This window comes from Daldinia caldariorum, assembly GCF_022478825.1.
Source record: "Daldinia caldariorum strain CBS 122874 unplaced genomic scaffold F4812scaffold_11, whole genome shotgun sequence".
Classification (NCBI taxonomy): Eukaryota; Fungi; Ascomycota; class Sordariomycetes; order Xylariales; family Hypoxylaceae; genus Daldinia; species Daldinia caldariorum.
This window is the reverse complement of record NW_025953047.1, coordinates 818,592-846,438: the sequence shown is the minus strand read 5'-3', so window position 1 is coordinate 846,438 and position 27,847 is coordinate 818,592. Positions and strand designations below refer to the sequence as shown.

The 27,847-nt window shown below is 47.7% G+C and overlaps 9 protein-coding genes across 9 annotated transcripts; 4 read left to right on the top strand and 5 right to left on the bottom strand.

Annotated features, from left to right (window-relative positions):
• Window positions 1-1,172: 1,172 nt before the first annotated feature.
• Window positions 1,173-3,550, top strand: F4812DRAFT_460428 (uncharacterized protein; the record flags this gene model as incomplete). Its single annotated transcript, XM_047937688.1, has 5 exons — window positions 1,173-2,125; window positions 2,177-2,298; window positions 2,360-2,391; window positions 2,527-3,210; window positions 3,293-3,550. The coding sequence occupies 5 exons, from the start codon at window positions 1,173-1,175 to the stop codon at window positions 3,548-3,550; spliced, it is 2,049 nt and encodes a 682-aa protein (XP_047789185.1).
• A 72-nt stretch (window positions 3,551-3,622) lies between these two features.
• Window positions 3,623-5,859, bottom strand: F4812DRAFT_69217 (CwfJ C-terminus 1-domain-containing protein-like protein). The gene is made up of 3 exons (XM_047939320.1): window positions 5,729-5,859; window positions 5,419-5,662; window positions 3,623-5,340 (listed from the first exon to the last, which is right to left on the bottom strand). The coding sequence occupies exons 1-3, from the start codon at window positions 5,740-5,742 to the stop codon at window positions 3,982-3,984; spliced, it is 1,617 nt and encodes a 538-aa protein (XP_047789184.1). The 5' UTR covers window positions 5,743-5,859; the 3' UTR covers window positions 3,623-3,981.
• Window positions 5,860-6,029: 170 nt separating this feature from the next.
• On the top strand, window positions 6,030-14,329 carry F4812DRAFT_433091 (armadillo-type protein). Its single transcript, XM_047934597.1, has 2 exons — window positions 6,030-7,541; window positions 7,596-14,329. The coding sequence occupies exons 1-2, from the start codon at window positions 6,172-6,174 to the stop codon at window positions 14,209-14,211; spliced, it is 7,986 nt and encodes a 2,661-aa protein (XP_047789183.1). The 5' UTR covers window positions 6,030-6,171; the 3' UTR covers window positions 14,212-14,329.
• A 34-nt stretch (window positions 14,330-14,363) lies between these two features.
• Window positions 14,364-15,650, bottom strand: F4812DRAFT_433090 (DNL zinc finger-domain-containing protein). The gene has a single exon (XM_047934596.1). The coding sequence runs from the start codon at window positions 15,502-15,504 to the stop codon at window positions 14,806-14,808; it is 699 nt and encodes a 232-aa protein (XP_047789182.1). The 5' UTR covers window positions 15,505-15,650; the 3' UTR covers window positions 14,364-14,805.
• Window positions 15,651-16,557: 907 nt separating this feature from the next.
• On the top strand, window positions 16,558-19,535 carry F4812DRAFT_69187 (Cullin-domain-containing protein). The gene is made up of 2 exons (XM_047939319.1): window positions 16,558-19,048; window positions 19,104-19,535. Exons 1-2 carry the CDS (start codon window positions 17,112-17,114, stop codon window positions 19,279-19,281), a joined length of 2,115 nt encoding a protein of 704 aa, XP_047789181.1. The 5' UTR covers window positions 16,558-17,111; the 3' UTR covers window positions 19,282-19,535.
• A 939-nt stretch (window positions 19,536-20,474) lies between these two features.
• On the top strand, window positions 20,475-22,663 carry F4812DRAFT_465511 (uncharacterized protein). Its single transcript, XM_047938443.1, has one exon. It carries the CDS (start codon window positions 20,481-20,483, stop codon window positions 22,578-22,580), a length of 2,100 nt encoding a protein of 699 aa, XP_047789180.1. The 5' UTR covers window positions 20,475-20,480; the 3' UTR covers window positions 22,581-22,663.
• Window positions 22,664-22,723: 60 nt separating this feature from the next.
• On the bottom strand, window positions 22,724-24,171 carry F4812DRAFT_433086 (uncharacterized protein). Its single transcript, XM_047934595.1, has 3 exons — window positions 23,667-24,171; window positions 23,371-23,561; window positions 22,724-23,244 (listed from the first exon to the last, which is right to left on the bottom strand). Exons 1-3 carry the CDS (start codon window positions 24,105-24,107, stop codon window positions 23,016-23,018), a joined length of 861 nt encoding a protein of 286 aa, XP_047789179.1. The 5' UTR covers window positions 24,108-24,171; the 3' UTR covers window positions 22,724-23,015.
• Window positions 24,172-24,525: 354 nt separating this feature from the next.
• F4812DRAFT_433085 (uncharacterized protein) lies at window positions 24,526-25,352 on the bottom strand. Its single transcript, XM_047934594.1, has one exon. It carries the CDS (start codon window positions 25,253-25,255, stop codon window positions 24,659-24,661), a length of 597 nt encoding a protein of 198 aa, XP_047789178.1. The 5' UTR covers window positions 25,256-25,352; the 3' UTR covers window positions 24,526-24,658.
• A 973-nt stretch (window positions 25,353-26,325) lies between these two features.
• On the bottom strand, window positions 26,326-27,825 carry F4812DRAFT_465508 (uncharacterized protein; the record flags this gene model as incomplete). The annotated part of the gene is made up of 1 exon (XM_047938442.1): window positions 26,326-27,825. The coding sequence occupies one exon, from the start codon at window positions 27,823-27,825 to the stop codon at window positions 26,326-26,328; it is 1,500 nt and encodes a 499-aa protein (XP_047789177.1).
• Between the last annotated feature and the right edge of the window lie 22 nt (window positions 27,826-27,847).

The window sequence follows — 27,847 nt, the reverse complement described above, 5'->3', positions numbered from 1 at the left end:
CCTACCTAGGTAGGTACATAAGGTATATAAAGTGTGGATTTGAAACTTCGCTTGGACAACAGCAACTTACAAAACATGACAAGGCAACAACAAATAACTTTGATAAATGGTTAATTTAAGTAAACCCCTAACTACCTATCCAATTTTATCCCTATATCTGATTAAATTGCCAAGTTCGGTTTCTAATCCTCAACGAAGCAGAATCTCTATCTCATTAAGAAGTAACGCCCTCGCCGATATAATAACTTGGTAGCGTTGCCTAATAGTATCTTAAGCGCTTAACTCTGTAAGTCATGTTGTCTTCGAGGTTTGTGGTTGATGTAGTGTCTACCCACGTAACCTGGCCTGACTGGCGACACGCTTGCGGCATTATTAACGACGAGATATCTTAATATCGGCTATTATATTGTTACAAACAAGCAGAATGATGTGTTTTTCTGGCTGTAGCCGTGTTTGCAAAATGGTTATTTTAAGAATCAATGGCAAATTTCCAAGGATACCTCTTACCGATGACAGCAATCTCCCTCTCCCAACGCGTCGGTGGCTTAAGACTTAAGAATCGAAGGCATAAATCAATACCTATATTAAGACACACACTACGTGTTTGAGAGAAGATGGCAAATACCCTGTGGAGTATAGACACATATGAGCTTATCTATAGCTACCTAATAACCTTTAAGGTTGAGAAAGCAAGGGGCGACGAGTCTTGAAATGTCTCGCGTTGAAAGGCAAGGACAACATGATAGGTATCCGTACTGCCATATCAACGTATGTTTTATCCTAAACATGTAATTGGACGAAGCAGGAGCGCCATCTCCGGTCTGTCTTTGCTTTTCTATGCATGTCCTTTCTGCGGTGCCGGCGTATCATAAGACATACGCAGCGCCACCCAGCCCCCAAATGCTGTCCTTTGGGTTACGACTTTTCGTGGGCGGCATGTAGAAGTGCATACACCGCTCTCGATATCTGTGTCTGTATGTAATTGGGCCCGAGACATGTCGATATCAACGTTTCTATCCGATAGTGGGAAAGCGGCTTGATTTCTTGCCGTTTTGGTCTCCTCGGAGTGTAATATATTTCTCGAATTATCCATTTCAAGAGTTTGGGAAGTACTCCGATTATACTTGCTTAAACCATTACCATATAGGCATAAATTGAAATACGACTTCGAAATGAATATAGGGGACTTGATTCCCCAGCTAGCGGGCCTCACGTACAACCCACCGAGCTCGCTGCCGATTAACTTGGGAGGACAGAACTTCACGCACTGCTGTCTCCGGGCGCTGAACGACTCACTTGTTTTAAGTCCGAACGGGAACTTATCCTACTCTTCGACTTCATTCGTAGCACCCGGCGTCTCGATCGAGCAGCTTGAGGACGCGATCCAGAACGATGCGTTCCCTTGTGGTGCGACCTTCAACGGCGACCTTCGTGGCGCCCCAGTTGTCCGCATCCCGTACTACCAGTGCACGGCACAGTGCCCAGGATGGGAAATCTCGCATTCGAATGCCATGCAACAGTGGATCGGCCCGCTGGTGCAGTTCATCGTACCTAGTTTAGCCTTTTGCACCAACGTCCCACGCACCCACAAACTTGCTATCCCGGAGATCGTGTTCAAAGCCCATCCGCGAACGATCACCGGATTTATGACATATTGGATCCGACTACTAGGCGCTGTTCTGCTCATGACTCTCGACACGGTGGTCTGGCTTGGCATCTGCTTCGCCTTCGCGGGTCCGATGCTGTTGAGCGCTGTATATGAGTACGCGCTCGATCGTAAGGTGCTGGAGTTCATGGCCCCGCCCAATGATAGACCTCCGGCCATGTCTTTGCGATTAAGGGCTCAGTTACTATTGTCTATAGTCGTTGGGAATATTCGAATGGCCAGCCTTGAGAATGACGAACCGGAAGTTGATAGTCGGCACCATAGTACCGCTTCTAGCGATTTGGAAGCGATTCGACCCCTTGAGAAGCGCATAACGAGTAAATTGGTGCATAATAGTGTTTGGAAGCGGGTTATGGTGTTGATTGAAGAACACGAGGCGTCCAAATTGAATAGTCGATATCGGGGGGAGACAGTGTCTTTGTCAACCAAACTCAAGGCGCTTCTCAACTCTCAAGCGAGGTGATTATTGTCCGAATTGAAACTTCTGGAGAGAGCTAACTCAGAGTCCAGCTTCGGATCAACAGTAGGGGCGCCAGTATTATTCTTCCTTGGCGGCTTCGTCTATACTGTCCTAGACGCGGATAATACCCTAGGAGACAACGACACAGCCCATGCCCTCGCGTTTGGCTTATGTGAGTAGCCTCTTGTGCTTTCGCTCGTTATTTGCTCGTGCATACTGATAACCATAGCCAGGGTGGATGGTTATTCCTTATCTTGCCATAATCGTATGTGTCCAAATTCTTAAGACCTTGATATCTTTACGATAGCTTTCGAGGCGTGGAGTGTGTTATAGGATGGAGTTTTCAAATCCATGGAATTTTGTCGGAAATTATTTTCTCACCGCTGACTTTATGCTATAGTCCTGTGCAATGTTGGCATCGAACAGTCCTAGCATGCTGGATGGCCTTGTATATGACGGCGGTACTGTTGCCACGGTAGATGAGTACGAAGTGAGTATCTGGGCACAACATATCAAGAAAATCAAGTCATATAAGGGAATTGGTTTCGTCATAGGACGTCTTGAAGGATATAATCCGATTGAAACAGCTTACGAAGGCAGATTTCGCACAGTTAAGCTATGGAAACGGGGTCTCAACAAACGCGAATGGGTTCAGGAGGCGATTAGCGAGCACACACTTTCATCTGACTATCGGAGTGGCAACGGCATATCCCCTGATGAGATGCGAAAGGCCCTCTCGCTGACCTACCTGGATTGTTTGTACGTCCTAATCGGAGCCTTATTCGCGGTGCTAGCGCCGTGCTGTCTAGCATTTCTGACCTCTTACAATACGCCCCAAGCCGGACTGTCCTGTCGCAGTCTGACCTATCTTGTCTATGCTATTAGCCAAGTATGTGAAATGGCCTTATGGATATGTGCCGCGAGGTTGAGGATACGATATGGTACTCGGTGGTCGGAGACAAACCCTATCGCAAAAAGGATATGCTGGTGGGGGCAAGTTTTCGTGGGATTCTTTGCTGTATTTGCGGCGGTGGGAGGTACTACTATGCAGCTGGTAGGTGTTTATAGAAGCTGCGCTTGCAAGGTAAGCCTACGGAAGCATTACCTCGGCGAAACTGATATGAGCATTCTTCTATGACTGAGTGTTCGGCTAACACTATACACAGGTACCGGTGAGATATTGGCCCAGGCTCCATGACCCAAACGCATACATTGTGCTCAGCAATAACACCACCGAAGACATAGAGGCAGCGCAGCGCTGGTGGACAGTGACTGGGAGCACAGCTGTGGTGGTTGTTGGAATTGTGTGTGCCCTTGCGTGGTGGCATCAACGACGTCTACGAAAGAAGTTTCGAGATGAAGCGGATAAATTGGATATTGACAATGCAGGCAGTGAACAAGCCGCGCAATGTTCAGAACCGTAGGATTTACCGTATAATTGATGATTGCTGGTATGTCTAAGAGGTAACCTCTTGTTATATAATTGAACTCTTATTCTAATTGAAGACGGAGTATATTATACACTATCTATTATATAAATCTCCGTAAAGTCGTAAATTCTCCGCGATACTGTGTAAACTCGTAAGTAGGCGTCATGGTACCTGGGTAGGTAGCTAAAAGAGTGGCTTTGGTCATACGCACTGAGCTAGAGGTATATCGTCGAGGTATATGCTATAAATCATCGATATAAGGTATGAGTAGTGCTAATGCTCTAATAAATGATATAACTTGCAGTAATGAGATGTTCACCTGGAAACCATAGCGAGTACAGCCAAATTTCAAAGCAGGGTATAAAACTTTTGCAAACCACCAACGCCGATTTCGAAATGCTTACACCTAGGGACCTAGGTATGAATTACGCTAGGGTGAAATCCCAAGGCTTAAATGCTTCTTTGAACTTCTCGACATCTTGCGTCTCTTCGGAGATGGATTGAACAACATCTTGCCAATAAAGTCGGTGCTCAAGTCCAAGGAGCTTCGCCACAACCCGACGACCAAACTGGAGATCGAAGCGGATGTTGCTATCAAAGCGCATAACTAGTTCCTTGCTTTGGATGCCGGTGTCGCTATCATCGGACCAGATCCAGAGACGGAAAAAGTCAGAGGTCTCGTCAATGCCAGATTCCAGAGATGCTTCCTGGAATGGTGGAAATTGGCGATTCTCAGCCTCTACTTTGAATCCTGCTTCAACAAGACCCTTGCGAATGAGATCGGAAGGGATGGGTATAAACTGCCAATGGATGTGAATACCGGACTGTCGACTGATTTCGAACGTCACCGCGCCTAATTTGAATTTGGACTGCACCGCCACCATAGCTTGCATTGATTCTTTGAAACGCACCATTTCCAGGTAAGTCTTACGAGCATCCTCGCCCATTGAACGGATGGTGGGCTCATGAGGAAGGGGGATAATAAGTTGGTGTCCTGGGAAGGAGAGTCCGGACGAAGCAAATGTATCAGGACTGGGTAATGGACCCTTGGCTGTAGTAACGTAAGAGTCGTCTCCTATAGCACAGACCATATGGGTATCCACATCGGTGTTGCTTAGACAGAAGAAGCATCTATCAGGGCCCGGAGGGGGCGATCGGTCTCTTCGACGACGGACACGTCGACCGCTACGATGATCGTGACCATTAGCCCGGTCATCAGTGGTAACTGGTCGTTTTCTTTGATTGGTTCTGACGATAAATGGGGAGGCGGTACTTCCGGGAGGGATTGTAGAAGGTGATTCTCCGGGGACGAGATTGAAGGCATACATAGCTTTCGCCTTGGCTGCATTACCAAAGGGTGCGAGCGAGATGAATCGCGTAACAAACTTCTGGTCGGAGTCAGGATTCCTTGGTGGGTGAAAGAAAGGTTCACGCTCGTAGAAAAAGTCGGTGGGCGACATTGAGAAATGATAACGCGGTTTAAGAGTAGCACACAGGTCGGCAATTTCATCGGTGTTTGCGACGGAGGATTTTTCCTCAGGCGTTAAAGTCTTGCTAGAATTAGTCCATATATTGGATGGCCAGCAGGTTGTTAGGAGTATATCAGTAGCATTCGCGCCACGTAATATTTTGGCATCATCGGCGGTATGCAAAGGAAGGTGCTGTTCTTTGGATTGGCCGCCGATAATGGTATTATCGAGAACACCGCCTAATGCCACGATTCGAATCCCGTCCGACGTCTTAGTGATACTTCGCTTGCCCAGGAAGTGTAGATTTTCGCATACCTAGATGCGTGAGACTCATTAGTTTCACTAGAACGCAAGGCTGTGCGATTTAGGAGGAATAAGACATCGCGAACGTACATCTTCGCCTTTCTCAACGCGCTCAACGACTCGGTTAGGTAATGGAGTCGTGCCTACGGTAAAGTAGGTGGAGAGAGGAATCTGGATTTCGCCATTAAGAAGTCGCGTGATAGTATCATCATCTTGGTCGGCATTGAAGAGGTTTCCTGTAATGATGGCGAAAGAGAAGTTCTGCTTTTGGTGCAACGTCGCGAGCTTCTGGAAAACAGAGTCCAGCTTGCCATTGACGCTGCCTAGGACAATACTAATAATATTAGGTATATATGTTAGATATTAGTGTACTCCAAGCGATTAGAATAATTTCACTTACATTTTAGCTGCCATGATGGCATGCGATGGCGTATGGCGTCAAAAAAGACCAGCTGGGTTGGAAGCTGTAAGAATCGCAATCTCCAATTGGCTTATCTTTAGCTGCGATGAGGATGAGATTGAGAGTTACGGTAGTACGTAGTTGCAAGGTACAGGTACATGGCTGCATGCATGGTACTTACCTACCACCATGCCGCCAAGACGTCAAAGCTACGATAAGATATATCGATAAGTTTATCGAATGTCTTATCGCTTATCGCAACGCCTCTCGCAAGAAAAAAAAAAAAGTTACAGGTTGCAAGGGTTGCAGCGTTCTCTTTTGCGCGATGCGATTTGCAGTGGGGCAAGAATCTTAAGATAATACTTTTTAACATTCAACACTCAACTGCAAGAGTGAAGAGCACCTTTTCCCTTCGTATCCCCACTAGGGAATTGGTAGTCAAGATGCGCTCAACGCAGTCTGGACGTATAGTAAAGTCCCGAAAGGGAGGAGGGACTCCTCATCAGAAAAACCACCGTTGGGAATCTTTCACGACAAAGATCTCGAAGCTACATTCTCTCGATCCTCTTCGAAGAGTACGACGACATGACCTCGAAACAGAAGACCTCGAAACTACCACCTCATACTTTCGAAATGGCATGGAAAAATGGGCTGATATTAATATATCTAAAGCTTTTACCTCCTTCCGGCGAGATGTGCGACCATTCTGCGACAGTCTACCTCAGATTCTACATTTTGAGGACAAGATCGTGGAGTTATTGGCAAAATACATATCAATGCACGATCCTGAGTCCCTCGAACCTCTTTTAGATTTACTTACAGCCTTAGCGCATGACTTGGGCACTCGTTTCGAAAAGCATTACCCAACTGCTTTGTCTCTAATCACTGGTATCGCAAGTCGACCCCAGGACGCAGCCGTTACAGAATGGTCATTTGGCTGCTTAGCCTTTCTTTTCAAATACCTGTCAAAACTCCTAGTACCAGATATCCGACCAACATTTGACGCCTTAGCGCCACTGCTGGGCAAAGCTCGAAATCCTCCTCATATTGCTCGTTTCGCCGCCGAAGCGCTAAGCTTTCTCGTCAAGAAAGCTGCTGCGCCCGTAAACCGAGAGAAAGCCTTACCCCTACTCGTTGAACATGCTAGATTAGATCTCGAAGCTGCTAGAGATAGTCGGCAATTCGGGCTGTATCACCATGGACTTATGACCATGTTTGCGGAGGCTATCAAAGGCCAAGGGCACACCATTCATACGAACGGACCCGAGATCATAAGGTCGCTCATCATATCTGTTCCAAATAACGAATGCCTTTCTTTAGATCCAGTTACATGGACTGATCTTGTTTGCGGTGTACTTGTTAGCATTGTTCATCATACGACTAGCGAAACGTTCGAATCTATCCCACAACTAGTAGCAGATATATCAGCTCAGGACCAAGAAAGGGTTAACTACCCGTTGCGTAATTGCCTATACGTTCGGATTATGGGGACGATATCCGGTGTTCGAAAAGGTAGCCGCATAAAAGACTGGTCGATCGTCCTCAACTGCTTGTTGGAGTCTCTCAAGGCGCTCTCGAAAGCGGCAAACGAGGTTGAGGGTTTTGATTTATCTGCTATATGGCAGCAGCTTATGGTAAATATAGCTATCATTTGGCAACAGGCTAAGATGGACTCTATTATTCCATGCATTAACGATTTCACCAACGTTATGACTCGGGAGCCCCTGATGAGATGGTTTATACCATTTTGTTCCTACTTTTCCGATCTCGATTCCACTAGGTTCCGTAGCCTCCTACTGAAGCCATTCCAAAAGTCAGTCATTTATAACCCTTCGACATACTTCATAATTACTGACTTCTAGCATAGGTTTATTGTGACACATTGGTCTGAGGGTTCTAATGAGGAAATGCTATGCATCCTCTTACCTCGAATGGTAGAATCGCATGCTCTGCCCTCCGTCACAGAACCCGAGAGCTTTTCTCTCCCACAATCCTGGCAAGATCAGATCGTCACTAAGTTCGAACGTCTAGAGATTTCCCCGTTCCCTGAGCAAGGGAATTCAAGTGGATATGACAAAGATCCGAAAACATGGCGGGACAAGTGCCTACCTAAATACTCAGCTCTTCTTCGAGTACTAGAGGCGACCGCTGTTCGGCCTTCTACAAACGGCCCTATCGCAGAGCTGCTGCTTAGAAAACTCAAGCTCGCGCTGAAGCCCTCTCAGTCTTTAGCGAGTGAGGAAGCCCATTTTATCGTCAGCCAGGGATTTTCTGCGTATCTGCGGATGAGCAAAGCGACTGGGCAAATCGATAGATCTCTTGAACCCTTGCTCAAAGCAGCTACTCCCCGGTACCGGCAACTTACTGGATTCCTGGAAGCCATGATCACTTACGAAGACCTCCTTGACCATAAGAAGAGCTCTCCGCCTCAGAGTGAAAGTGGTTCTAATAGCGAGAGCGACGAAGATCCGTTCATGAAAAGCCTTGTTGAAAATCTATCCAGCCCATCGCATCAACACCGGCTAGTATCTTTGCAGTTGCTCAGTCGTCTTGGTGCGGCCTCGGATGAACTAGACTCGTTGGCAACTATGATTCAGATAGAGCAAACGCCACAAGACTTCCAGAATGTTCGTCTAATTTCTGTCCATATTCGGAAACTAGCGGCGAGCTATTCTCAGCTCAGTGAAGGCTCGTGGCTTCGACAAGCAATCCCAAAATTTCTCTTCGGTCAGATGACAGTGCGTCTGACCCCAGTTTGTGATTCTGCGGTAGAAGCGTTGCAGCAGATTAGCGAAGTGAAATCCGGCGAAGATGTTATATGCGATATTGGGTTTAACTGGATTGAATGCCCATCTAAGCGATGGGAAGGTCCACAGAAGGAAGCGGTAGCTTCATCAAATACTGGTCTTACAGATTTTGAGTGCTGGAATCTGTCTAACCTCCACAAGCAGGCTGAAGAGGCTGAGCGCGTATTAAAATGTTATTCTGAAATAATGTTGGAACATTTTGAAGGCAACCAGAGTCTTGCGGACGAGATGCCTTCCAACGCAAGGTCTCAAGCACTCAAAGTCTTCTCAGCTACTCCCGGCATGGTGGAGAAAAGATCTCGAATGCTAGTGCCCTACCTACTGTCGTGGACAAGGGAGAGCGAGGAACGAGACGACGATGAGATGGAACCATCTGAACAAATTTCTGGTGGATCCTGGTCTCTCTTCGACAAGAAAGCTCTCTTAGGCGTATTTGGCCAATTTGCAAACCCCAAGGTGTTATACCAGAGTCAGCAGGTTTACGATGCACTTCTTGGTCTCATGGCGAATGGTGATGTCGAAGTCCAGAAGTCTGCTCTCAAGGCAATTTTGACTTGGAAGCAGGAGGGCATTAAACCTTACCAAGAGAACCTGGAATATCTTCTTGATGAAGCTAGGTTTAAAAATGAACTGACCGTTTTATTTCAAGGAGAACAGCAGATTCGACCAGAGCATCGCTCTGACCTCATGCCAGTTCTACTCAGGCTGCTTTATGGAAGGTCAATTTCAAAGAAGGGAGCCGCAAGTGGACGTCACGGTCTCCACGCCACTAGGCTAGCTGTTCTAAGACAGCTGAGCCTAGAAGATATGGGAGGATTCCTCGATATTGCCCTTGGTGGTCTTCGCGGGATTAGAGTCATCGAAGATACTCAGCTGCGCGAAAAGATATTTGATGATGAAATATTGACTGTGCGGAAGCAAGTCGGATTTCTCAATATGATGGAAGCTATAATCAATGAGATGGGCACTGGCGTTCTCTCCTTCGCCGACAAAATCCTCAACGCAGTACTCTACTGTCTCATACTCTCCTCACGAAGGCTAAATCAAAGCAGCGACGAGATGGAAGAAGATCTCCCTACACATAATTCTCTTCTTCGAGTTGTCAGGAGTACATCTCTAAAGTGTCTGGTTGCTTTACTTCGGAATGCCCCTAGCTTCGACTGGACACCTTATAAAGATCTGTTTGTTAAAGAGGTTGTAAGTCCGCGTCTAGAGAAACTTCCAACCGAAACAACCCAAGGCGTGTCTGGAACACTTCAATTCCTCGCGACATTATCACAACTTCCAAAGACGGCTATATTTTTCGCTATTGACAACCGCATCGTTGGAAAATTGATGGAATGCCTCAAGCTTGAAAAAACAAAAGACGAGGTCAAGATTTTTGCACTGAGCATTGTGCGCAATCTAGTCGGAATTTCTCAGCAATCAGCTGCAGAGTCTGAATTCAACGAGCTGGTCCAAGAAGAAATTTTAGACCCCAATGTTAACGTCATACTAGAAAGTGTTGGTGTGGCCCTGACATATAAAGGGGAGGTGAGCCGAGATCTACTTATGGCATGTATCGAGTGCGTGGTAGAATTATCCCCAATCGTTCAAAAGTCGGCTCATGTCATAAATCTTGTCAACATTTCGGTCTCCCTTCTCAATCAACCGTCAAGACGTGTCAATCCCAAAGCTAAAGGACTGGTTCTTTCTATGCTTCAAAATTTCGTTAAGCTCGCAGGGGCCGACTTTCACGCGGACTTGAAAGATCAGATTTATTCAACGATAGCATCCCTCTATGGCTTTTTTAGGGACCGTGTCAACCGACAGGCGCTATCAAATGTGATGGCAGTATTATACCCGGATGATCCGTTATCTCTTGAAGTATCTTCACTTTGTGCAGATCTGAATTCTTACGACAGCAGGCGTATCGACGAGCCTGATTATGAAAAAAGACTGGCAGCTTTCAATGCCATTTTACGCCCGAGAGATATACCTTACACGCCACGAGACTGGGAGCCGTTAATACATAATATGACCTTTTATATAAAACATGACGAGGAGTATGGCATTTTATCCGCGAACTCTGCCGACGGCCTATGTAAATTCATAGAAGCTGCTGCGTGCTCGAAAGGTGAAGAGCAGGCTAAGTTCCACAGTATGCTGTCAAATATCTTGATTCCGGCTTTGTACTCCAATGCGCGAGAATCTTCGGAGACCGTGAGACGAGAGACCGTGAAGGTATTTGGAGTTTTGGTATCGCGGATGTCCTCTTGGCCTTCTGTTGCTGACCTTGTAGCAATTAACCCCGAACCGGATGAGGGCGACCCGGACCCAAGCTTCTTCAACAATATCCTGAGTCCGGCAGCGGCACGGCAAATGCGGGCATTACAGATGCTATCCAAGGCCAGCCAACATGCGTCTTTAAGCAGCAAACATTTGACTCACTTTTTCATACCTCTTCTCGAGCATTTTATTTTCAATCGAGAGGAGGGGAGTGATGACCATGGTGTGGGAGCTCAAGCAGCCACAACAATTGCCGATATAGCCTCGTCTCTAGAGTGGCCACAGTATCGTGCCGTCCTTCGCAGATACATCAGCTACATAGAGTCAAAACCCGAGCTTCAGAAACAGCTGGTTAGACTTCTCGGTAAATTTGTGGACACCCTCGCAACAGTAGCATCGGGAAGGAATCAAGATGAGATGGAAATTGATTCTATAGCTAACGTGGAAAGGTCAAGGAATTGCAAGTTGGCAGTCACAATGCCGGCGCAGGAGAAGCTTAACGAAGACATCATGACCAACGTCCTGCCACCTCTCCTTGAGTACATCCACGAGAAGGACGAAACCACGGTTAGCTCTCGTGTTCCTGTCGGGATCATTATTGTAAAGATTCTGAAATTTTTGCCGAGCGAGTCACTCAACCAAAAACTACCAGGAGTCCTTACAGACATTTGCCATATTTTGCGCAGTAAAGCTTGGGAGTCTAGAGAAATGGCACGAAGTACGCTAGCAACCATGACATCGCTGCTAGGCTCGTCTTACTTTGGATTTGTGCTCAAAGAGCTAAGGGGCGCTCTGACGAAGGGATACCAGCTACACGTTCTATCGTATACAATGCATACCATCCTGGTTCATGTGACGCCTCAGTTCCAGGCGGGGGACCTTGATTACTGCCTCGATAAGATCGTCAGTGTCATAATGGACGATATATTTGGTGTCGTAGGACAAGAGAAGGATGCAGAGGAATACGTGAGCAAAATGAAAGAGGTTAAGAGTAGCAAAAGCCAGGACTCGATGGAACTCATTGCACGAACTGCTTCTATTAACCACCTAGTCGAGCTTGTTCACCCTCTCCAGTCTCTTTTACTTGAAAAACTCGACCTTCGCATGGTACGAAAGATCGACGACTTGCTATCGAGGATAGCTTCTGGTTTACTGAGTAATTCTGCTGCTAATAGCCGGGATACCTTGGTATTCTGTTATGAGGTCATCCAAAAGGTATACGAAAGTGAAAAACCACGGCCGGAATCGAAGATGGATCCAAAGCTTAGACGGTATCTGATTCAAAAAGGCGCCAAGAAAAGTGGTGGTCGCAGCACAACTAGCAAGTATACGTACAAACTAGTTAGGTTTGCTGTTGACGTTCTGCGGTCCGTCCTAAAGAAACACGATGAAATTCGTAACGCAGCCAACATTACGGGATTTATACCAATATTTGGTGATGCTCTCGTTGGAGGCGAAGAAGAAGTTAAGATAGCGACTTTCAAGCTTCTAACCGTTCTTGTCAAAGTTCCGTTCAAGACCGATGATTCTACGAAGCTGTATAAAGTAGCCTCGAAAGAGGCTTTGAAATGCATCTCGGGGTCTATTTCTACTGCGACGGATCTCGCGCAGAGTGCTTTGAAGCTCATGTCGGTCATCATCAGAGACCGCCGTGATGTTCTTGTCAAGGATGCAGCTGTTGATATGCTCCTTGGGAAGGTTAAGGACGACCTAACAGAACCTCTCTATCGTCACGTCACATTCAACTTTTTGCGATCGGTGCTTGATCGAAAAGTTGAGACTGCTACAGTCTATGATACCTTGGACTATGTCGGAGGTGTTATGATCACAAATGACGACAAAGATACACGAGATCTTGCCCGGGGAGCATTTTTCCAGTTTCTTCGTGACTACCCTCAAAAGAAGAATAGATGGGCTAAGCAACTTAGCTTCGTTGTGGCAAATCTGAAATATGAGAGGGAAGGTGGCCGTCTCTCTGTCATGGAAATTGTTCATCTCTTATTGATGAAATCCGCCGATGACTTCGTACAGGAAATCGCGACAACTTGTTTTATCCCTCTAGTCTTCGTCCTGGTTAACGACGATAGCGAAAAGTGTCGTTTGGCAGCAGGGGAATTGCTCAAAGAGATCTTCCGAAAGGCGGATAAAGAGCGAACGTCGAAATTCCTATCGTTAATGCGGTCTTGGATAGGACAGGACGACAACTCTTCGGTCTTGCAACTAGCTATACAAGCATTTGCACTATATTTCGAAGCTAGGGAACCCGCAGCCAAGGATCGGAAAGACTTGGAGCTGTTGCTTGAGACATCGGCTAATGTTTTGGACGATTATTCAACATTCGCGAAAGAGTCCGATCTGATTGATACGATTCTACGAACAGTTCCAATTCTCATAGAGAAACATGCAGCGACAGCATTGGCGCATGAGAAGTTATGGCAGTCTATCCCGAAACCCCTTTCACACCCGAATCCGGCTGTTAAAGTCTCCAGCGTGCGATTACTACGAATATATCTCGCCGATTTCTATGAAAATAACAAGAACGCCACCACCAACCAGGCTGTTCTTGGATCTTACGGTCTTCAATTGCGATCGCAAACAGTTGGACAGCTGACCCTCTACGCCGTTGGTGTCCTCAATCCTGCTACTCTTAGAAGATGGATAAGGAGACTGCAAAAGAAAAACAGTTCCACGCAATTTGGCGATATCGATGGGATAACTTCTACTGAAGACTCAGTAGAACTGGAAGAGGCTCTAGCCGCTGAAGTAAGCCGCGTGATCCTGATGCTGAGCAGATTCTTGGATGTCGGTTCAGCAGATTCTGAATCTTCTGACGATGACGCGGACGACTCCGAAAACAGTGAAGATGAGTGGGGTGGCATCGACGATAAGAAGAAAGAGAAGACGTATACCATCACGCTCCATACATTATTTGTCTGGTTATCTGAAATCCTCGTTGAGGAGACCCGGCCTAAGGCTAGCGCCCTTGTACCTAAGGTTGCTGCTCTGGATATCATATCCATCTTAACCTCAACCCTACCAGAGACATCCCTGCGACCCTCGCTAAATATTCTCCTTACGCCATTACACCATCTGACAGATCCCTCGATCCCAACACCGTTCTCACTTAACGAGGTCTTTAAGACGCGGTACGAAGGGCTGAAGACGAAAGCAGGAGAAACCATGGAAATCCTACAGAAGAAGTTCGGTACCGCTGAATACACGAAGGAACTGCTGGCAGTGAGAGACCGCGCTAAGAGCCGTCGCGAGGGCAGGTCGAAGAAGCGGAAGATAGAGGCTGTTACACAACCGGAGCGCTTCGGCAAGTGGAAGAAGGGCCGTCTGGAGAAGAAGGTCAAGCGCAGGAAGGAGAAGGGACTGGAGAATCGGAATCGTCGAAGAGAATATTAGGGGTTGTTGTTAGTTGATGTAGGATCAATCTTCTATGATATATGCTTTAGGGGCGTGGCTGGTGTTAGTTATATACAGGTATGATTAGAATAGGAAAATGGGATAATTTAATTGAACACAGTATGACGAGCCTCGTGATATGAATGCTGATAGGTATTTTATCATAATTTATCTATATCTCGTCCTCTACGAAGGTACCTATTTTAAAGTCTGTTGAATATGGGTATTGACGTATATAATGTAGTAGGTACAATATCTGATACAGCGGATGACTATCGTGTATATACAAGCTTGTAGGCAACTCATCCTGTGCTCTAGATCGGTGATAAGCCCGTCGAAGCTCGTTTTTATGGTATGCGGTAAACCTTTCCCCGAGCATACTGGCTTTTATACGCGCTCCCCTTACACCCCCTTGCGGTTTATATATTCTAATGTAATTACCTACTTGTGATACCTCATATGGTAAGACGTGTAAATTTTCGTGAGGAGGTCGCGCTATGCTCGCGCATTAGCGGCATGATGCGATTCGATGCAATGCAATGCGTTTTTATTCGCCTATTTAAGAAGGCGCGGTCCTTTTGTTGTTGTCGCCGGTTATTGGCGCCGTGTTGACAGTACTTGATCCGTGTGTTGAGTGCTATCCACCGACGGGCGCGCGTCCGAATTCTCCAACGGCGCTGGGGCAGCTGGCGTTGGATTCGTAGATTGGGAAGAAGGATCCCTCGCCTCCCTCGAGAGCGAAGCTTCTTCTCCGTCTTGCGCCGCGTCCGGATCCGAGGAGGTACCACTACCACTAGCAGCTGCGCCGTCACCCCGCCTGGTCACGGACCCGTCCTCCCAGAACTCGACGTCGCCGTCCTCCCCGAGCGTGCCGCGCTTCACCAGCTGCCCCTTCTCCCGCATGATGTCCTCGATCGTCACCTTGCGGTTGCCGAAGATGTTCAGGTGGTCGCTTATGACGTGCCGGTTGCGGCAGGACGGGCAGGTGATGAGCACCGACCCATTGTGGTAGCCCTGCTTCGAGATCGTGTGCGAGGAGCGGTCGCCGCAGGGGACGCAGGTAAAGGTGAGTTCGTAGTGAGGCTCGAGGAGCTTTCGGGGCTTGTTTTGTTCGGGCGACGAGGACGAGGACGAGGACGAGGCGGCGGGTCTTGGTCTTGGTATGGCGTGGGCGAATCGGCAGGTTGCTGGTTGGAAACTGTGGGATAAGAATGGGCGGACGTAGGGGGAAATCGGCCTTGAAGACCTTGTAAGTCTACTAAATAGTAGACGAGAGGTTGAAGTTGATGCCATATCACAGTGAAGGAGGTATGAAAATGTATGGGAAATATTGTTAGAATTTTGTCAATTGTCAATTGCTTCTCGGAGTACTGATTAATATGAGAGAACGAATTAATTACGTAGGGGCGCCAGCTACGTAATAATTAGGTACCTGGACTTTTAAGTTTTTCTGATAAGCTGATAGGACGCTAAAAAGCAAGCTATCGATACCTAAGGTCGTACTTAGGCGGTGACTTGAGATAATCCTAGCCGACCAATGAGGGGTCAGGCCTGGTAAACCTTATTCATCATTACGGTTTAAAGTTGCAGGTTGTCCCGCGTCGGATTCGGTACCTAGCGCGTGCGGGAACCGAGGCGTTCGAGAACATATTTCCTATTTCACATTTCACATTTCCCTATAGTAACCAGAAGGAGCTTTCCTCTTGACGAGACGCGGAAATGTCATCCCAACTTTGAAACAACCACTTGTTGGCCGTTATAGACGGTAATAACCACCATCAATCAATCACTTCAAGACCTGGGTGGCAACTTCCTATTCATCCACGATATTTACCTACTTTACCTAAGGCATCTTTTATGATTTGACTATGACTTCTTTTAGGCCGTTTTGCCTTGTACCTAACTACAGATAACTTAATACTTTATTAGTTTATTGGTGTTTCTTTTTATTTCTTTCTTCCAAGAAACGGCAAGAGGAGAAAAAAAAACTCAGTCTTATAAAATATCCACAGCCTTATTTATACTATATCCCAACAATATTCCGCACGCTAGGCGCAGAAGGCCAGCAAATAAATCAATCAGAGCTTTTATACTTATAAGTCTCTAGACTTTGATCTCTCAATCTATCCCGTTACTATCGCCATAATCACCCTCACACCCTCGCAAATAAAAGACTATGAAAAATGATTAGTGGTCGTGGAGGTTCCATGATGCGAGGTGGTCGTATTCGGCCTCCCCGGAGGGTAAGTCGCATCTCCCGAACCTGTATCTCCTCGAACCTGAGTCTTCTTCTCGATACAGTTCTGAGAGTATCGTGCATGTCTCTAGTCCTCTGGATGAGCTTTTGTGGTTTCTGAACTATCCGCGAAACCACTCCGCCGGTCCGTACTGTCTCTTCAGTATTGCGCAAAGTCTCCCCGGCATATCTTCCTTACCTACATTTGGTCGCCCTGCTCTTCGTTTTCAACCTCTACCTTCTGCCTTCTGCCTTCTGCCTTCATATTTTCCCATAGTCGAGCCATTCGCTGATAAACTTTTCATAGCCTGCGAACCCGGCAACTAGCCCCGACGAATTCGAACAGTGTTGGGAGAAACTCCGTCAGGCCCTGCGCGACATACATCTTCGTAACGCCGGTAACCTTTCCTTCGAGCAGCTTTATCGATATTCTTACAAGATCGTCCTCAAGAAGGCAGGCCATAAGCTCTATGATAGGGTTAAAGAGTTTGAAGAACAATGGTTTGCGGATGAAGTGATACCTCCTATTCGGAGTCTTATCACCAGCAACCTCATCAGTGTCACGCTTGAAGAAGTCACCGGATCGAGCGTGGTGGAACGCCGTGCTAAGGGCGAGAAGTTCTTGAAGGGGATTAAGACTTCGTGGGAGAACCACAACTTTTCGATGAATATGATCGCCGATGTCCTTATGTACCTTGAGCGCGGTTATGTTCAGGATCATAGCCGACCCTTAATTTACACCACTACCATTGGCTTGTTCCGGGATCACATCCTCCGATCGACCATCAAGCAGGATGGGGCCGCCTATACCATATTTGATATATTGAATGCCACCATTATTGACCATATCAACATGGAAAGAGACGGCGACGTCATTAATAAGGCATTGCTTCACAGCTGTATTTCCATGTTCGAGTCTCTCTTTGAAACTGACGAAGAAAACGACAACGAGCAGCTTTATCTGACCGTCTTTGAGCCTATCTATCTCAGCAGCAGCCAGGCCTTCTACCAGGCCGAGTGCGAGAAACTTCTCCGCGAAGGGGATGCCAGCGCATGGCTTCAATATACGCAGAGACGTCTCGACGAAGAGGTCGAACGATGCCACACGACCGTTTCCCCGTTATCTTTAGGCAAGATCACGCAAGTTGTTGAACAAGAACTAATCGTTAAGCACACGGATGAGTTCCTCGCTATGGAGGGTAGTGGCGTGAAAGCAATGCTTGATAATGACAGAGTTGACGATCTTACCAATCTCTATCAGCTAATATCCCGCGTCGACCCCAGGAAGACCGTTTTGCGCAAGGCACTTTCTGCCCGAGTTATCGAACTTGGTACCGAAATAGAGCAGACGCTCAAGAACACCGATTTCAGCATAGCGCAGCAAGCTGATGCTGAGGAGCCGGCTGACGGCGCGGAGAAGTCTAAGCCAAAGACCTTGAATGCTGCGGCGCAGCAGACAGCAGCCGCCATCAAGTGGGTTGATGATGTATTGGTCCTTAAGGATAAGTACGATAACTACTGGAAAACCTGTTTTGAAGAGGACCTTATCATACAAACTACATTAACTAAAAGCTTTTCCGACTTTATAAACGCTTTTAGTCGAAGCTCCGAGTATGTCTCCCTCTTCATCGACGACAATCTCAAACGGGGTATCAAGGGCAAGACCGAAGCCGAGGTCGATATCGTCCTCGACAAGGCAATAACTCTACTCCGATATCTTGGCGAGAAGGATAAGTTTGAGCAATATTATCAAAAGCATCTAGCCCGTCGATTATTACACTCCAAATCCGAAAGTCAAGAGGTCGAGCAAGAAATGATCTCGCGTATGAAGCGAGAGCTGGGCAATAATTTTACGCAGAAATTCGAGGGCATGTTTAGAGATATGCGTACCTCGAAGGAGGAAACGGAACATTATCGCGATCACATCCGTGGCCTTGGCGATGTAGATGAGAAGCATATCGATTTCAACATCAGCGTTCTTGCCGGCAATAACTGGCCCAGGGAGATCATGGGCCGCACAGGTCTCGCAGAAGGGTCTAAAGGAAAGATCATTTACCCACGAGAGATCCAGACGCTCCAAGATAGTTTTTTCAAATTCTACAGTCTCAACCGAAATGGCCGGGTGCTCACTTGGGTCGGAAGCGCCGGGAATGCGGATATTAAGTGTGTTTTCCCAAGGATCCCTGGCAAGACTTCTGGACCACTCAGCAAGGACCGTCGTTACGAGATCAACGTGTCTACATACGGCATGGTAGTTCTCATGCTTTTTAACGATGTCGCCGAGGATGAATGGCTATCGTTTGAGCGTATCCAAGAGCAAACAAACATCCCGCAATCCGATTTGATCAACGTGTTAACATCACTCTCCGTGATAAAAGCATACCGCATTCTACTAAAAGAGCCGCAGACTAAAGCAGCAGCCAAACCCGGCGACAAATTTACATTCAATCGCGAGTTTATTAGCAAGGCAATCAAAATTAAGGTGCCTTCGGTAAACGCCGCTAACAGGGTGGAAAATGATGAAGAGCGTAAGGAGACCGACCAAAAGAACGAGGAGACGAGGATGTACGTCACTGACGCTGCTATCGTCCGTATAATGAAGTAAGCTCCGATACAAATGCCTTGAATGAGGAATATAGCTAACCTATTGGATCAGGCAACGCAAGGAACTTGGCCATTCCCAGCTCATTACAGAAGTTATCCAGGTCCTGGCAAGTCGGTTCAAGCCAGATGTACCGCTGATCAAGCGCCGAATAGAGGCGTTAATAACTCGCGAGTATCTTGATCGAGCGGAATTGCCTGATGGCTCTCCAGCTTATCAATATGTAGCCTAACTGCCTACCTACCTCACATCTCTCCTCTAGATATTGATGCTATAGGCATTTACAGCCTATAGTCTTCTGGGTAAGAAAATTTGCCTTAGGTACCTAACTACCAGGCGGACAATCAGAAGACAACCGAGCAAATGCGCGCAGCGACATGTATATACTATTCATAAATTGAGTAGGTGTGTTCTTCGGATAGAAACTGCATTTGGGTCCGGAGTTTCATAGAACATCAACATTGTGGATTATGGAGATATTAGTCCTCGGGATCTATGATAAGGGTCGACCCTTTCTCTACCAGGTAGATACTCAGGAGAAGGAAACCTGTAGCCATAGGAATCGCGCTATGTTGTATAGCAGTGGCGGAAAGTATGATTTCCAACATCAAAAAGACGGCATTTAGCGAATAAATACACCTTCACGCTGTATGAAAGCTTACGATAACTATCTTCCACCAGAGTGGACGTCGCTTAGAAATCAAATACAGGACTTTGACCAAATTTGCACTTTTCTACTATGAGAGAGGCTTGGTTATTGAGCTCTTGCGATATAGACCTTCAGTTGTCCCGATTAAAGAAAAGTTATCACTCAACATGTCAACCTCAGGAAGTGATCCAACCCCTAATTTGTCGATTATTGTTTCGCCAATCTACCTTGTATCCTAGTATTAAACCTCACTACCTCAGTCACCCAAGTTACTCATTCTCCAGACTCGAACCTCACCAGCATAGCAAAGCTCAGAGATGGATTGGCGATCAGTCTCAAGTTGCACAATTCCTTTGTCTGGGATTTCTCACGTTCCTTGTCTGCCTACGGTGGATTACAGGTATTCGTACTAACAAAAGAAAACAACCGCAATATTCGTTAGTATTTCCTCCAAAGGTCTTGAAACAATCGCGTTGTTAAGAATCTAATCTTTATTTCCAATTCCAAGTTTTCTACAATTGTTAACCCCCTTATAAACCGTGTGTAAATACCATGCTTGTTCGTATAGTTACTTCCCATCCCACAACACAGTTGTCCATCCCATATAAAAGGTAGTCCGTCCTCTTCCAACCCTCACCCGCTCGTGAAAAGAGTGCCTTCATACAACTTGGCTTATCGAAACCGGGTTGATTCGGATCACTAGAAGAATATCTATCGTACTAAGTCCCCCCCCTTATTCGTGGCTTCTGCGTTGCAGCTGAACACGTATCTCAGCTTCCAACATGAACCAAACGCGTGCGAGTTCCGTTCAGTCGGAAACTCGCAATAGGCGTTATAATGGAGATGCCTCTCGTGACCGAGGACCGAGTAATGCAAGGCTCAATATTAATAACATGCCCTCATTCGCCAACAATGCAGTAGTTACCTTAGGTACTGCTATTGATAGGCCCGCCACAACCGTAGGGTTTATCAGTGAGGATAACGAGATCAACAAACTAGACGAGCAGCCGGAATCTCCCTCGTACCACCGAGCTCTTGCTTACGATGCACTAACGCGAAACACTCGCACGCTGGTCGATTCGAACCAGAGGAATAAATATCATGACCCTAGGCAATCCCAGACCTACCCCCCTATCTCTCGGCCAGCATCAGCCGCCCCCAGTCTCAGGGAGGAGCCTAGAAGGCGGAGTAGAGCAGAAGCTAGAGAAGCCTACGAAATTTCTCTTATGCAGTACCCGCAGAGGCCAGTCTATGTACTCCCCCGACGTAACCCGGAGATAGGTAGAAGTAAGGAGAAGGATACCACTCTTCCTCAATCTGATAGGTATCGGACGCAATCAACACCTCCTGAGCAGCGGGGGAGGCCTAAAACCAGACATGGTCCTATTGCCCAGAGTGGTAATAATGAACCAAATATGCCATCAACGGGCTTCTATGAGGCTCGTATAAGGCAGAGTGGTAATAGGGATGGTGATATCCGACGAAGCGACTTTACTAGCAACAACAACACATACGCTCTAACCTCCCGAAATTCAAATCAAGATGTGCGTAGCGACGTTCGCATCTCGCAGATCACCGAACGGTCGGTAGTCCGAACCCCATACCTGAGCGCCCATCGCGGCGACCGGAATCCGGAATCTTTGCCGGAGGTCCCCGTTCATCGAACCAGCACACACACCTCGCAATCCACCGACCATTCTTCTTCTTCTTCTTTTTCTTCTTCTCGATCTTCGACGGCCAGCCGAGGCCGCCGCACGACGAGAACCCGGCCCTCTTCCCCCGCGCCTCACTGCCGTTCCTCTCACTCGCCTTCCGTCGCCTCTGGCTCGAGGCTGTCGCGCGAAGTCAGCCCCTCCCGCGGGGCTTGGAGGTCGGACTGTCCGCAGCAGGAACGATTGACGTTTAGGGAACGCGCGCGCCAGCGGTTCAGCCAGAACCTGCATCTGAATTTGCGGCGGGCAGGCCTCGAGGTGCAATCTAGTTTTACGGTGCATAGCGTGGTCAAGACGAGCCGCGAATATGTGCCTGCGTCGGCAGCGGCGGCAGCAGCAGCAACGCCGTCGGCGCCATCATCCCCACTCGAACCTTCAACTACCCCTACCCCTACCCCTACCCCTACTCCTACTCCTACTCCTACTCCTACTCCTACTCCCACCGCCCCCTGGGGACCGCCCAACACAGCGAAGCCGTTCGCGATGCAATGGCGCAACAGCAAGCTAGGGCTATCCGACGACGACGAGGGGGAGGAACCGCCACCGGTTATCATCGCGAAAAGGGAATACGTGGATACGACCAACGTCGATCATATGTATCGACCGGAAGATTTCGCGGCGCTCGAAGAACGCGCGCGGAAACACCGGCAGACGGAGAAGAAATGGTCTTTCGACGAGATTCCCAAGGGTCGTCTCGACGACGCTGCTGCTGCTGCCGCTGCTGCAACAACAACTAACGCGTCGAGAGAGCGCGAGCGCGATAGCGACGATAGCGATAAATCGCTATTCTTCCTGGATGGCGGTGGTGGTAGTAGCAAGACGACGACGATGACGCCGCCTTCGACGGCCCATCACGCCGAGTCGTTCTTCGCGACGGAGTGGGCGAGGCAGCAGGCGCAGGAGGCGCTGACGCCGGTGCGCCTGTTGAATCCGTTCGGCGCCGACGCGGTCGGGACACACGCGGACGCGCCGTCGGACGACCGCGGCAGCTTGCCGAGCCAATCACGGCAGGGGTCGTTCGACGACGACTCGCTGGTCATCGCAAAGGGCCTGACTGAGTCGCCTGAGACGATGGAGCCGGCGGTGCCGCTGCCGCTGCCGGGGTCGGGGGGAGCGCAGCCTCATCGTCCGGTGCTGAGGCGGAAGCAAGGGAACCCGGCTTTGCGGTGATGGATATTATCGTTGTTGTGGGGGTTTAGAATTGTGTAGGACGTCGGCGGAATTTGGTGTATTCTCTCGGGGAGTATTGCTGGTGACGATGTCATGAAAAGAAAAGAAAAAGAGTCATGTTCTACGGGATTTTACATAGTATATTGAGAAATTGGAAACACATTTAAATAAATACCTAAGGTACCTAACCTAATGGCTATATGATTACTGGGGTGTGTGGTTGTGTCAGTCTTTGTGTTTTTGTTTTTAAAGCTGCGTTGGATGACGCTGACGCTTCTTAATCAAACTGAGAACTGCGCTTGTCGAGTAACCCTACCTAGGTACTTAGGTTAGGTAGGTATATTTATCTTCTACAAGTTCTACGTGGAACATACAAAAGGCTTTCTTCCATCAACATAGCCAAGCTGCTTTCAGAAGTTTTAAGAGTATACGAATTTACAACGAAACGCAGCCATCCGCGCTGTCTTCCAGGAAGATGCCGCCGTAGATCTGGCCCTCCTTGATGCCCGTCTCCTGGTAGCCCGAGTTGACGACGTCCGAGGTGCCCGTGGGCTTCTTCAGGATGCCGATCTGGTACTGTCCGCCGCCGCTGTTGTCGTTATACACCGCCTCCGTGACGGCCTTCAGGGGCTCGTCGTTCTTCGAGTAGTATACCTGGAGGGTGCTGAGAAAGAGCCGAGTTAGCACACGCATGCTATGTACCAACCAGTCTTGTCGAAAAGAAACAAACCACCAGGTGGCTTTTATAAAAGCGCTGGTTCGTAGAAAGGGGGCGAATGAGTGAGCTTACTTTTTTTCGAAGTCTAGAGTAATGGCAAAGTTTTGCCAGGCGGTGGCATCGACGGGCGTCGACCACACTTGGGTGTTCTGGCGGTTGAGAACCTTGAAGTTGTTCTTGTCACTGCCGGATTTGCCGATGATAGTACCGGTCTGGAAGTTGAACTGATTGGCGCTATAATCCGCGCTCTCGTGCCAGACGTTCTATGATTTGCATGTCTCCGTTAGCTAAGTTACTCTCCTTTTCCCTCCTTGCCGTGTACTCATCCTCTCGGACTGCTTCTCTCTTCCCGGAAATTGGTTTCATACCAGGTACTCGTGCGTCAAGTTCAAAGTCCGCCCAGGATCCTGCTTCACGCTAAAGTGAAGGGTCCTCACACCGGTAGTGCCGGGGCCATTCTCGTTCGTGTCCCCCTGGATCTGGAGGCCGGCGCGGCGGAAGCCTTTCTGCTGCTGGAAGATGGACTTGTCGTTGATGGTGACCTCGACCGCCCTCGTGCTCGCGTTGTCGAAGCGCGAGCCCTCGACTTCGGGGAACTGTAGGATTTGGGAAAACTTTTCGGTGCCGCGGATGTAGTCGGGGTTAAAGGGGCTCGTCGCGTACGAGTCGAAGTCCGTCGGCGTCGAGTCTGCCGGCACGAATCCGTTGAGTATCACGGGACACTTGATCTCCCCCGTGCCGCGTTTGGCTGGACGGGCAGACGCCGATGAGGCGAGCAGGAAGCCGGTGAAGAGGGCTGAGGATAGCATCGTGTCAGTCTGGCCGGACAACGTCAACTGAGGTAGCCATCATTCTTTGTAAACGGTCGAAGGATGTAGTCACGGCTTTATGTATACACATTCGCAATTAATTTTGCCCCATGTTAATAAGATGCAACCCCGACGGGTCGGGAGATTTAACACTGGCATGCCAGACACAGCAAGCGCCCGCGGTGGGTTGGTAGATCACCCCCAAGATGGAGGATGATGCTCCGAGCAATCTATGACAAACGGGGATAATCTGGGGGCAGAGTACGGAGGAGTCATTGACGCCATGCGGAAAGATTTCTGGATCTTGCCGAACATAACCCCTGGCTAAAACGCAACCCCCTGTAAATAGATTCGAATATAGATTATGTATCATCACGCAAAGAGTGATGCTTTCTGCGAAATAACTTGCGTGCCAGATTCATCTATCAGTTTCATAGGTTATTAAAATACTTCTTTTAGATTTTCTTTTGATAATACGATGCGGTATTATTATAATTAGACAAAGGCTATTTCTCGCTTGCTGCACATACAACCATAACATCGCCCCTATTCTACGCTTTTCGAAGGCATAGGTACAATAGTAGAACACCCCAGCAGTTTCTCAAGCGACTCCTGCAGGTCGTCGCAGGCTGTTCTGCATCATTCCGCGGTGCTATGGACGAATAATCCTGGTGCGCTTCCAACTCATCATCATGGCGCGGCAAAAGACGCTCTGAACTGGGAGATCGCGAAGTCGGAAGCTTCTTCGCATCTTTGCTGGACTGTCCGCGGCCTCGTAAGAAGGGTATATAAGACGTCCTGCTACTTTGTTCGGCCGCTTCAGGGCTCGCTTTACTTGCGTCAGGTCCGGAAGATGAGTCGCGTCGCATGTGGCGCCATAGAGACGGGAGCTGGGACACGACGTCGGAAGCTGAATATTTCTTCGCGCTCTTACCTTCCGTCCGGTTGGCTGCTGGGTTTATGCGAGAATTTTTCAAGCCGGATGAGCTGCTACTAGAAGAGCTGCTGCTGCTGGAAGAGCTCGAAGACCTTGATCTAGTCATCTTTCGTCTTTGCCACTGATGTTTAGTAAATTGGACTGCTGGTATTGGCTGGCTGGCTTGCTTTGCGCTGGCTCCAAGGTCCAAGGATGGTTGATGCAAGAACATCGGTGGTAGGGCCCCCTATATATACAGATTAGTTGGCTCAAAGGGTCTAATTTCTAGCAGTGACTTTTCGTTACTCACTTTGCTTACATTGTACTACGTATCACATCTGAATATTATAAGTAAAATTATGTTCCCTAAAGAAATCTAGTTGACTGTGACTGGTTGGCAGTGATTCATACTGACTGTAGAATCATGATTCCGACACGCAAGTGATTTGACATATATTCGTCTTCGTATATTGTAGGCATATAAGTAACTGGTTAACCCTACTTTTTGGAATGAATTTATATCACAGCACGTAGTGAACACTTTTAGATCACTTTACTATATTCACGTATAGGTAGGTAGAAGAACAGAGCGTATCTATGGTGGACACTAAACGCTCATATTTCAAGTACCTAGGCACCTAAGAGAGCATCCATACAGCTGTCCGAAGCCTAGTTAAGACATACAGGATAAAGAGTGTAGTGAAAGTAGGTAAAGCCATAGGCTTCTGTAACGTAGGTGAGACTTCTTTGGATAATAACAAAGCTATTTTGACGCGGACGGGTTTCGCCTTGCGACACGTATACAAGAAATCCATGTCATGGAAGATTCCAGTAGATACCTAATACTCCGTGTTCTCGCGACTTGAGAGGAGATATTGCCGATAGAGTATAGGGTCGAATAACGAAAGTGTGACGACGTTGGGAGCTCTGTACATAAACGATCTACTCGACTTACCAACTTACCTGTAGCTAGTATAGCTCTCTTTCTTCTGTAGGCAGTATGAGCTTCTATATCCCCCTTAAATCACAGCACACCTTATATGCAACAAAAGATAGCAGTAAAAGTGAGTAATCACAATCTTAAGTTTGCCAATAGTTGGTAGATAATCTGAGATTATATTATCAAGTTAAGTGCAGGGTTATGCTACCTACCCTAACCTCAAATCTGGATAATCATTCCTAGTATGATGAAGGGCGTCGTGGGCGAACATCAATGCGTATAAGCCCCAACCTCATTCATGATTCAGGTCAAATATGAATATAGAGGGTCATGATAGTCTATAGGCCTCAGGCATTTCCTGTCTATATGTAACCATGCTTGAGTAAGAAACGACGCTCCGTGAAAGCGGACTCTCGCCTGTGTGCATCTGCAACTTCAAGCATCTCAGGCCACGGATCCACCAGATTTCCAAGGCCTAACTTGGATTCCATCCATGCAACGTTCCAACCAGGCCGCTCAATATTTCTTGCATAATCTACTGGCCCATGAGTTTTCCACGCACTGCAAACCGGGTCGACGCGCACTCTCCTGAGATTAGGCCGCGTCTCCATCAAGATTATGCGAACGACTTCATTGTGCAAATGGCCAAGCCTCCCAAGACGGCCGTTATCTGTTTTGGTGTCAGCCACTCCGAAGTAAATAAACTCTAACGAATCCGGTAGGCATTGGTTGAGATCCCAAGAGTCGACACTGCCGACTACAAGCTCCAGAGGGATCCAGAGCGTCCTCAATTTTTTAAGTCCTCGGAGGGGCCCGATAATACCGCTGTAAAATGAACTAAAAATTTTGATGGTTAATGTCTCAAGACTATCGGTTAAATTGCGTCTTAGAATATTGCCTACTGCCCCTAACGGTACAGGGTCTCGCCATCCATAGGGCCCGTCGTAGTGTATTATTAGTTTGAAGGAACGGAGCCTAAGGCATTGAGAAAGTAGATCCACTAATACTTGGCCATCCTTCCGATTCGAATCAAGCTCCAAATGCTGGAGGCCAAGGGTCTTGGGGATGTTGTCAAGCTTCAACTGACTGCTTAATATTCCGACTCTCTTAAGGGAAAATGTGGTAATCTGGGGAAGCCTGAGTATGGCTGACACGAGTCGCTCGCCTAAGTTACGGTACTGGTCCGGCGGAACTATTCCGTAACTGCATATGCGTACGGTTTGTAGTTTGGCGAAGTGGCCTCTGGGTAGAAGCTGAATGATGGACGACTCCTCGTCAGGGGCTATAACTGGCTCATGGGGTTCAGAGCTAGTGTTACGGTTACGCGTGATATACTCAAGGATATCCACCACCCCCTTTAATACACTGGGTAGAACTAGCAGCAACTCTTTCAGATTCGGTAGAAAAGAAAGCAAAAACGCAACCTGTGAATCTAATGAGTAATACTTGCGCTTGCTTATTATCCGTTGTCTTAATCTAGGTGGTAGATTAAACTTTCGCGCTGGGTCCCGGATCACCTTTTTTGCTATGTTGGGGTAATGAGCTGGATACTTTCCAAAGTCGGAAAATATTACCGTGAGACTATGGGTAAGTCTACGCAGATCCAGTTGCCTCGAGAATGTTCTGATTAGTGCATCGCATGAAGACGTACGGTGGACGTATATTGTACTATATAGGATGGGTGTAGCGATGCGATAGAACCACTTTGAGCAGCGGGCGAGGGCTGCCAAAGTTAGAGGGCCATCTCTTTTTTTAGCGAGGCCTACAGGATCAATGTCATGCGGTATAAAATGCGAGAAAATCAGAAGCAGAATCTCTGCTGGTAAGTGTCGAGTCGTTCTTCTCTTAGATCTAACCGGCATGATGCATAAAGGGGCAAAGGAG

Excerpts from the sequence above, each read along its gene's own strand:
- F4812DRAFT_69217 (XM_047939320.1), bottom strand. Across the intron at positions 5,341-5,418 it reads GCGTTGAGAAAGGCGAAGAT|GTATGCGAAAATCTACACTT; the intron begins GTACGTTCGCGA and ends TCACGCATCTAG.
- F4812DRAFT_433091 (XM_047934597.1), top strand. The coding sequence starts at position 6,172 with ATGCGCTCAACGCAGTCTGGACGTATAGTAAAGTCCCGAAAGGGAGGA. Across the intron at positions 7,542-7,595 it reads CTACTGAAGCCATTCCAAAA|GTTTATTGTGACACATTGGT; the intron begins GTCAGTCATTTA and ends CTTCTAGCATAG.
- F4812DRAFT_433090 (XM_047934596.1), bottom strand. The coding sequence starts at position 15,504 with ATGGCATCAACTTCAACCTCTCGTCTACTATTTAGTAGACTTACAAGG.
- F4812DRAFT_69187 (XM_047939319.1), top strand. The coding sequence starts at position 17,112 with ATGAATATGATCGCCGATGTCCTTATGTACCTTGAGCGCGGTTATGTT. Across the intron at positions 19,049-19,103 it reads GCTATCGTCCGTATAATGAA|GCAACGCAAGGAACTTGGCC; the intron begins GTAAGCTCCGAT and ends CTATTGGATCAG.
- F4812DRAFT_465511 (XM_047938443.1), top strand. The coding sequence starts at position 20,481 with ATGAACCAAACGCGTGCGAGTTCCGTTCAGTCGGAAACTCGCAATAGG.
- F4812DRAFT_433086 (XM_047934595.1), bottom strand. The coding sequence starts at position 24,107 with ATGCTATCCTCAGCCCTCTTCACCGGCTTCCTGCTCGCCTCATCGGCG. Across the intron at positions 23,562-23,666 it reads ACTTGACGCACGAGTACCTG|AACGTCTGGCACGAGAGCGC; the intron begins GTATGAAACCAA and ends TGCAAATCATAG. Across the intron at positions 23,245-23,370 it reads ACTCTAGACTTCGAAAAAAA|CACCCTCCAGGTATACTACT; the intron begins GTAAGCTCACTC and ends GCTCTTTCTCAG.
- F4812DRAFT_433085 (XM_047934594.1), bottom strand. The coding sequence starts at position 25,255 with ATGTTCTTGCATCAACCATCCTTGGACCTTGGAGCCAGCGCAAAGCAA.